General features: G+C 31.8%; 1 protein-coding gene across 1 annotated transcript; it reads left to right on the plus strand.

Annotated features, from left to right (window-relative positions):
- Positions 1-1,199: 1,199 nt before the first annotated feature.
- Positions 1,200-5,030, plus strand: LOC105251777. The gene is made up of 3 exons (XM_011258792.3): positions 1,200-1,733; positions 3,921-4,093; positions 4,834-5,030. The coding sequence occupies exons 1-3, from the start codon at positions 1,617-1,619 to the stop codon at positions 4,958-4,960; spliced, it is 417 nt and encodes a 138-aa protein (XP_011257094.1). The 5' UTR covers positions 1,200-1,616; the 3' UTR covers positions 4,961-5,030.
- The last annotated feature ends 5,352 nt before the right edge of the window (positions 5,031-10,382 follow it).

Raw genomic sequence — 10,382 nt, forward strand, 5'->3', positions numbered from 1 at the left:
AAATATTTTTTTTAGGAGAGATGGGGGATGAACTCTGCTTCGTCTATTTTATATCGTTAATACATTGTTGAAATTTATCACTGGCAAGCAAAAACTATCCATACAAAAAAAGAAAACATTCCGCTATTTAAATTTTACCATAATATTATTTAAACATAATATTAATTAACGAAATATTCCGCTATTTAAATTTTACCATATTTCAATATCTTTAGAAAAATTCTTCGTGTATTTTCTATTTCAGATACCGACCTGCGTTCACAAATTTAATCATGTGCTAGCTGATTGCTTTCCAAGTAATATTACGTCAGACAGCACGCATTTTGGGAATGATCTCCATGCTTCTATCGTCGCAAATCAACCTTTCTCTTCATCTTCTTCTCCTTCTTTCTCTACCTACTATTTATTTGAGTGGCACGTATTAAATTACATAAAGTGGATATTAAATAATCCCAAGGGCTTCAAAATTTTCTTTTAATCCTTATAGATCTCATACTTTTTTTGCTTTATTCCTGGTCACATATGATCGCAAGGTCTTGTCGCAGTTTCAGCCCACCTCAAGGTACTTGCAAAAAATCTGCAAAATTATATATATTCCTTGATATCTAGAGAATGATCGTAAAACAAAAGTTGGAAAATAAATTTTAAACATTTTCTCTATTGATTAAGATCCCTTCCGGATTTCTACCGTTGAAACATCGATAGGGTCGAAGTGATCTATATGCGACCAGGATAAGGGTTAATAATCGCAGAGGAATGAGACAAATTTTTTTCGATCTTATATCGAAAAAATCGACGGGGAAGCTTTGACGAGACCGCGCTGATGGCGCCGAGAGAAAACACCTTGTTTTCCCTACCACCGAGACACGTGCTCCACACGCGTGCACCCACGAGATCTATCGATCTCGTTGGCGAACGCGAAGAATCAACGGACGGAAGAGATCGCGCAGTTAAAGCCGTCTTATATTACACATACATTTCTTGTTATTGTTGTTGTTATTATTATTATTATTAATATTATATCGCTAAGCCCCCCCTCTTCTTCTCTCTTGGTCTCGCGTTCTCCGTTTCTCTTCCTCTCTCCCTGTTTCCGTGCCTAAATCTTTCTTCCTCTCCCCCTCCCCCCCACACCCGCCCCTTCCTTTCCGTCAGCAAGCGATACTCTGGCAGCTAGCTCAGCCTATATAAACGCCCCGGCGACTCGAAAGCACCTCATTCTATACGAGAAGACAGTCTATGTCTCGTGGCGCGTGCAGAATAACACGCGTGATACTAACTCGATCGTTGAGGGAGAGGACGACGGTACATCTTGAATAAAAGGGGAGGAAAGCGACATATATATCTTTTCTCATCGTTCTATATTCTCGAGATCGCTGATTCAAATTGCGAATTCGGCGCGAATCTGGTCAGTGCTCCTTGGAAGACGAGACCACGACGCGAGGCACTCTACTGTTCTCCGCTCTCGAAGCATCACCGGTACCGGATCCTGCCTGTGCGCGAGGATCTCCGCCGCATCGCGAGGGGTGGGCAAGCGCGGGTCGAGTCGCGAAAGAGGAAAGGAACGATTTCCCGGAGGAGGACGAAGGGAGCCTGAAAACCGTCATCGGCAACCACGAATGAAAATGTTGAACCCGAGTCGAAGCTACTACAGCGCGAGCCTAATTATCGTTGTCATGCTCATGATCACCGTGTACTACCCAGTTTTAATTGACACGGCGGTGGTCCGTTCCGAGGTAAGATTCGATCAAATGTATAAATAAAAGAAAGAAAAAACCACAAGTAAATCCAATTAAAAATGCATGAGAGAGAGAGAGAGAGAGAGAGAGAGAGAGAGAGAGAGGGAGAGAGAGAGAGAGAGAGGACTGTTGGCAAAAAAGTGATCCGTTTGAGCGGAAGTCGTTTTGTAGTCACATTTTGCGTGTCCCTACGAATAATGTATTTTATGAAAAAATGCAGAAAGAAAACGCGGACCGTTTTTTATGTAGTAGATTCCGATGACGTATGTATAATATAGATCGCGACACACGTATCTCGCACATGAAGTGACTAATATGAATACATTGTAGTTTTTTTTTAACTCTTTTCCTCGAGATTTCTCGCTTCATCTTTCATCGAGAAAATTGAATTTAAACTCGATTCAAACTATGATTTTAGCGATTGATGCTTATTAAACATATATGACGTACATTCGAGAGTACGAGGTCTCCCGGTCATTTATCGAACGTTACTAGCGTGCACGAGTAGCTTCATTCATGAATCGGCCCTCACTCGAGACTTACAAGTCCTTTCAAGAATACCAGATAATCGCCGCATTTTTTCCATTTATCATGTAAAAACTATTCATTGTTCGCTATTCGATACAAATTAAATTCTGATTGTGTATGTGTGTGTGTGTGTGTGTGTGTGTGTGTGTGTGTATGAATCATTATATATATTCACACTAAAATTAAATATCTTTTATTGGCTTCGATGGCTTACTATCCTTTTAATCGCGACTTATATAAATATTAATAATTATAATTATTTATTATATATTATAATTATAATTATTTATGTATATATAAATTATAATTATTTATTTATTTATTATATTATTTATTATATTATTATATTATTTATGTATATATAAATTATTAATAATTATATAAATCGTGACTAAAAGAATAGTAAGCCATCAAATTATAAATAATATGTGTATGTGTGTGTTGCGATTGGCTATTGAATCGCAACAAGAGTTTCGCAAATCGCGGCGATTCTTCATTTATGAGTAGCGTTTGCATCAATTACTCTCATTAAAACTCCGATTAAAATGTAATTATCGACGTATTATCTCTCTGCAGTGCTTCTCCTTCTCTTTTCTCTTTCCAATCGAAACTGACTCGTATATTGCCAGAAATACAGAAAATTTGACGAAAATATTCGACGTTTTTAATTCAAAATTTATTGATAATAACGAAATTAAAGTTTCTAATAATAATAATAATTGTGTATATAAAATTAATTGTGGCTTATCGTGTACGCGGATTTATTTAGTAATCATTTTACAGAATTGTTAACCTTACAAAATATATATATATATATATATATATATATATATATATATATATATAACAATTTGATAATTGGTGTATATATATATATTAATTTTAGATATTTTTAGATTCAGAACGATGTAGTAAAATATTATATATGAGAAAAAATATTTTATCACCACTTTTTTTATTCCAAAAGAAATAAAAAGATGGTGATAAAATATTTTCATATCTAATAAAATTACTTATCAATACATATATATATATATATATATATATATATATATATATATATCGGGTAAGTAATTTTATTAAATACAAAAGAAGAATATTTTATATCACCACCTTTTTATCTCTTTTGAGATTTGGTGTAAAGATTCTTACACAACTTATGTAAACATTTATTTGAATTTTTTATTGGAAAAAGATCAATAGATCTCTTTGGTAACGCTGTCTCATCTGCTGCTTCTTTCTCTCCCGGAGACTCTTCCTATCTTCTGTAGACATTGCAAAGTTTGCAATTTATAAAAATAAATGCAGACGATGTAAAAATTTTTAACAAAAAGAAAAGATACTTTCTTAATCGATACATAATAGTCGCTGATTTATCCAATCGTTTAATTAATCCCATTAAAATTCCAGCAGTATATTTTTATTATATAATCACATGAAATATTTTTGATTATTATATAATGGAAAAAAATAAATGATACGTTTCATTCAACTTCGTTTTCACGCGTTAAATGTTTAGTCGAGAATTGGTGCTTCGTGTTCTTCGTGTAACAACAGTTATTAAACTGGAATTGAAATAAAAAAGCGAATTATGTATATATGTGTTAAATGGAGAAATTAATAGATAGAAGAAAATTTCGAGGTACTTGTTTACAGAAATTGGATCATCAGCTTATAAAGCAGTTTGGTCCTAAGAACGTAAGAATCTCACGAGCCATAGAGAACAACGATAAGGAAGATGCGCCGAAACGATATTGTTATAATACGGCTTGTGGATGGGCGGTTTATGAGAGAGATTTACGCTCCATCGAATATTACATGAGAAACACGTAAGTAAACTGTCTGTTAATCGTAATTACGATAATATTAAAGATATTCATTTATATGAAACTATCTTTATGAGAAGGAATCAAAAGTTCTATTATTTAGAGGTCCAAGGAGTTACGTGCCAAATTTTATTTTATTCCACAAATTAAAGTTATGAAATTTTATTTTATTTTAAAATAAAATATTAAGAAAGAGCTATGAAATTTAATTAGCATTTTTAAACAATAATTAATATCATAATATGGTATGTGCATTTATCAATATTTTATGTTCAAAAATTTTGGAAATATAAAACAAACATGATTAATTGTACAATATTATTTATCTGAATGAAAAATATGAAAATAAGTAAATGTTTTAAGAAAGACAAGAATAATTTGTATGTAACTAGATTTAATCATATTTGTCTTATCCACTTTTTATAACGCGATAACCATAAATATTTAATGAAATTACTGGGAAAAAAAATAAAACAATCGTGTCGGAAGACTGATGATTTAATAAATCAATCATCCGTATTTTCTTCAAACTACAAATTTTGAAAATTTTCACGAAAATGTCGAATTAAATCCAATTAATTAAGATTAATTTCGGACATTAATTTCAGACGTTACTTTCATTTATATCAGTTACACGTAAGAATCACGTAGAGAAATTTTAGGAGAATTTTCGATGCATTGGAAATTTTCGGGCATTGGAAATGTCTAATCGTTTTTGATGGATTCCCTCGCTTGATTTCCAGCTGCGACTGTCCGGACACCTACAAGTGCGTGCGCGTCGGCGATGATCTGTCCGCGAGTGCGTATGTGTATCGCTGCCGCGAGAACATAACGGTGGATGACATCCTGTTTTCGGAGGATGCCAATTGAGAGACGAAGCCGGTGGCACCGTCGCGGAGCATCCTCGTGTGGTCACGCCAACTTAACATTACCGCGCGACGGCTTTACGAACCATCACCGTCCGGCTCCTCCACGTAATTAATCTGCGTAATCCTTTTATGCTAATGTAAGATTAAAGAGATCCTGATCAAATAAGAGTCTGGACGCGCAGGTGATTTGTCAAAAGAAACGGGAAATGGCGAAATCAGTAAAAAGTTGTTGCATTTGATGCCATTTAATAAGTATTTAACAAGTAACATTAACAAATAAACATTTTTTTGTAATTTAAGAAATTTTTATATATTTCTTCAAATCTCTTCTTAAGATTACAATTTTTTAATAGAAGTATTAATAGAAAAAAGCTGAACAAAATATTTAATAGTATAAATATTCAGAGATATTTAAATTTAAAATTTGCTATAAAACTATATTCTCACATCTATATTCGTTTATTCTTTTTTTATAAATAAATAAATCATTAAATAAAACAAACAAATGTCTGGGAATATATTAATAAAATGATAAAAGATTTTTATCAATTATATAAAATAATTTTGCAATTATATAAATTTATAAAAATTGCAAAGAAACAATGTATAATATTAAATTAACCTTGAAAGTTTATATGAATTAACAAATAAATTTAGTAAAGATCTTTAATTTTCATTCACACTCTATGAAGTCTGATGAATAAAATTATTAAAAATAAATTCAGCCACCATTTTCATTTCGAGTGTCCAGACACTTATTAGAGGCTTTCTCTAAAATCGATCGTTTCTACGCCATCTGATTAGCTCCCGGCTCCTCGCCAGTTCGAGGATCAATCGAATGACCACCAGGTTCCTCCGCTATTATCAAAGTTCGAATTACTTACGAGTGCAAACGGAGCGCCGTCGTTAGGCGCGACAGGTACATATATAGTTAATTCCTATTTGGACTAACAATCTTACAGGCGAAAAGAAGGGAGTACGCGATATACAGAGTATATGTATGCATTTTAGCCTCCGATACAAATTTCCAGTTTTTAAGCTCGCTCGATTTATCGTCACCGCCCATACAGCGCAGAATACATTGCAGCAATATTGCTACAATGTTCTGCACTGTATGGACGACGTCGTGAATCCCGATGAATCCGAGCGATAGCTAAAGAGTCTCGTTTAGTTACACACGCACACACGAATCGTTTTCATAAATCTTCAATCCTTATCTTTACTTGCACTGTCGCGATATACTTCAAATTTCATGTTCATTCATTGACTCGTCTCTCTCTTACTGAATATTTCATATAAATAACTAGCGATAAATAATGTTTAATTAGTTGGTAATAAAATACACATCGGACAGGAAAATAATTAAACATTAATTAAACGAAAGAAAAGAAATTTGGTATACGTTTTCCCAGACACATTGATCAATAATCATCCGAGCAACAATCGTACCTAATCTAAGCAACAATCGACCTAAATGTTAAGAAATCCGATGTCTCCTTCTCTATCATTTATATAGGATATAAGATCTGTATACAGATCGAATAATTCTAGAAATCTAGGCTAACGATTTAGCATAATTATGTTACGATATTATTGATTAAACTCAAAAAAAAAAAAAAAGAAATGACAATCGAAAAATGCCGATCGCTATAATTTGTTAGCAAATCAGTTAAAGGACATTCAATTCAGAAGCGTGTAAGCGCATTAAAAAAATTGCAATTATCTGAATTTTACTCCAATATTATTAATTTATATTCAATATGTAAAATTATACGTATGCGTATGTATAAATGTAGAAATAGGGCTTTTGCAAAGCGAACAATGTCCTTACACATTTGTACTTAATTGAAGGAGTTGTTACGAAATAATCAAAGAAAGAAAATGATTCTTCCTTCTCGTATAATAATGGATCATTTACGAGAAATTTTAATTTTGCGATCGCCCGTATCCATTACTTAACTATCATGCGAGTATCGATATAAATATGAGCGTAAGTCGTTTTTATCCGTGACCTTTTGGTTTAATCGCACGGGTAAAGTTGTCGAACTGTCGACCACAAAATTGCGAATAAAGCAGATCGTGCATGAAACTTATATACTATATGTGTAAGCATCGCGTAATCTTTCATAAAATCGGTAAGAAGGGGAAGAAAATGTGGACCGAGTCAATTGAAAAGCAGTGTGTCAATAATTCACGGGAGGCATATAATATATTTTAAATCGTGAAAATAATTTCTTTTAAATATATCTATAGCTATATCAAAAATCACTGTAATATTTTGATTGATAAATTACGTTAGAAACATGCAAACTCGATTGTCATGAAACTATAGTAGCGATACCGGTTTCATTCCGGATTAATCATGACATTTTCGATACACACGCTCTGAAAAGAATGAGACACTACACGTTTTTTTCCCAATCTGACCGAAACACAGAATATAAAAATATCTCAATATGAAATATGAAAATGTCTCAAGAAGCCTATAGACTAAGAATAAGAAATAAGTACTTTCATTTCGTTATATTCTTATATGCAATATTTCATTTGTTATGTAATATACAGGAAACGTAAATTAAGATTACGCGATTAAATATCGAGCGATATATTGTATAATAAAATATTGTCTCTAATATTTTATCACTTTTAATATAATAAAATAAAGTTGCAAGACTATTCTTCATCGTTATTTCTTTCATGTATTTCGTTTCTCCTCGATATTATTTCTGTAAAAAACCGATTGATTTGAGAAAAATGTTATTGCACAAACACAAAAAGGGGATAACGAAGAGGGCGCATAAGCTAAGATATGTATACACACACACATATATATATATACATACATACATATGAAACGGGTAACAGTTTTCGACAACAAGAACATCTTAATATTATAAGTTTTATTATAATATTATAATAATAATTATTTGTGTGCAAAATATATATCAACATTAAATTATCTCGAGTAGTAAAATTGCCTGTACATTTATTTTTGATATACACGTAAACTTTTAAAATTAGCAATTTTCTCATAAAATACAGTAATATAGTCAGAAGTATAATCAGACATCGGGAAGACCACGTTTCTCATCCCTCTCTTTCTTTCCTTCGCAATTGGTGTTAAAAAATTAATTGACCGGACAAAGTGATGTAGAAAGAATAAATGACGAAATATTCGATACAGATTAACAAGCTGAATAAATCGGGATAAGCAACAGTTGCACCGACATTTACAGCGTTTATGTATTTTAAGAACAATTGGAGTGAAAAAAAAATATATATATATATATATATTTTTTTTTTTAATGAAGGCCACCATATACATATTATAAAAAAAAATTGAATCTCTGAATGTAAATGCCAACTTGTTAATTTGAATTATATATTTCGACACTTATTCCATTTTCCTCTTTCCTGTTTCATTTAGTTTTCCTTCCCTCTTGAAATTGTGACTTCCTCTTTCTCTTCCTCTCTATTTATTTCACTGGACGAGGAAATGCTTTAATAAATATACAACCACAGTATCGTGCATTAGAATTACGAAATGTATAATTCATATGGTACGACTACATTATATATTATGTTATATAATTAAATATCTAATTTTATCTTATTCTTAATCAAAGCTTTTCTTATCGAATAGGTCACATACACACATTTGTAGAAGCATATTCATTTAAATATATGTAATATAGACGCGTGTGTGCTTAGAAAATGATTTGTGCTCGTCGCGCGCAAATATCTTTACCATATAATCATTTACCACCATTTTGACCGAGCTCCAAGAATCAATAAAACAAAAGCGTGATTGAGACAGAAGTCGCATCCATTATTGATTGTTGATCGTTTATCTATACGTTTAGCTATACGTGACAGACGTGTGATTGTTTCATTCACAAAATAGAAATTACGCGACTAATAACGATTAATTTCCTATAGCAACGCTGGTGCGTTCCATCGGTAGGTGTAATCACATAAGTCTCACCCAGATATTCGCGGGATCACAAACGCAGATTTTTACAATGCTCTTTATAATGTGCTATCGAAAAGTCGCGTTTTTATTGCATTTGTGATATTATATACTGGAAAACTGACATAACACAATTAGATGTGTATGATCGCGTTTAATAGGTCAATAACACCTTCCAGCCTTTTGTGCTATGTTGATTTCTATTATACTTGACTTTATCGCACTGCTCAGGAACATTACCGTTTTTACATCTTTATTAAAGATAAACTCTAAAGTTTTTATACATATCTATACATGTTTTATACATACATGTGTGTTTGTATGTGTGTATATACATATGTGCATATATATAGTTCCTTATCCGATATGTATATATTATATATATATATATATATATATATATATATATATATACACACACACACACACACATACACATCATACTCATACACATACACATACAAACGTATATATATATATATATATATATATATTTATATATATATACATCTTATCCTTTGAATGTATATGTAAACAAATGTGATTTTATTTTGTACAGACAACATCATTCGATATTCGAAAAAAGTTTATACTGACCAACAATTAAAGAAATATTGATTTGAAGAGTGTAATTGGTCAATGGACCGTTCATTATATTAAACATGTTGCAGTTGATACTTGCAATTTTATATCTCCAACTAAATATGCACCCATCTGCATCTGTACATACTTGCTAAAATATCAAGAATAACATATTAAACGTAAATCAAATTGAAATCATACATGTATATATATATATATATATATATATATATATATATATGCAAAATGCATTAATGTTCTAAATTGCATAACACATCTCCCTATTGATGTTATAAAACAAATATGGTAATTTGATTAAATGTTAATCTTGCAAACAGAACGCAATAAAAATGATTACAATTACAAAAATTAATGCATTGGATTCAGTACAATGATATCAGATCATCCAGCGTATGTTATTCTATCATTATATATATATATATATGTATGTGTGTGTGTGTGTGTGTATTTTGTACAGTGAAAAAACTGCTTCTTTCTCTATTGCTTTCTTTGTGTAAAAAACTTTATGTATAAAAACTTTAGAGTTTATGTTGGATTCGCTCTTCAATAAAGATGTAAAAGGTAATATTCCTGAGCAGTGCGATAAAGTCAAGTATAATAGAAATCAACATAGCATAAAAGGCTATGCTGGAAAGGTGTCATTGACCTATTAAACGCGATCGTACACATCTAATTGTGTTATGTCAGTTTTCCAGTATATAATATCACAAATGCAATAAAAGCGCGATTTCTCGATAGCACATAATTTACACATAATTTACACATTATAAAAAGCATTGTAAAAATCTGCGTTTGTGATCCCGCGAATATCTGGGTGAGATTTCTGTTACACCTATCGATGGAACGCACC

The sequence above is a fragment of the Camponotus floridanus genome, unplaced genomic scaffold (genome assembly GCF_003227725.1).
Source record: "Camponotus floridanus strain SB8 unplaced genomic scaffold, Cflo_v7.5 scaffold4, whole genome shotgun sequence".
Taxonomy (NCBI): Eukaryota; Metazoa; Arthropoda; class Insecta; order Hymenoptera; family Formicidae; genus Camponotus; species Camponotus floridanus.

What these genes read in the sequence shown, in the direction of transcription:
- LOC105251777 (XM_011258792.3), top strand. Translation starts at nt 1,617, where the DNA reads ATGAAAATGTTGAACCCGAGTCGAAGCTACTACAGCGCGAGCCTAATT. An exon ending in CGGCGGTGGTCCGTTCCGAG is followed by an intron (nt 1,734 to 3,920) that starts GTAAGATTCGAT and finishes ACTTGTTTACAG; the next exon opens with AAATTGGATCATCAGCTTAT. An exon ending in GAATATTACATGAGAAACAC is followed by an intron (nt 4,094 to 4,833) that starts GTAAGTAAACTG and finishes CTTGATTTCCAG; the next exon opens with CTGCGACTGTCCGGACACCT.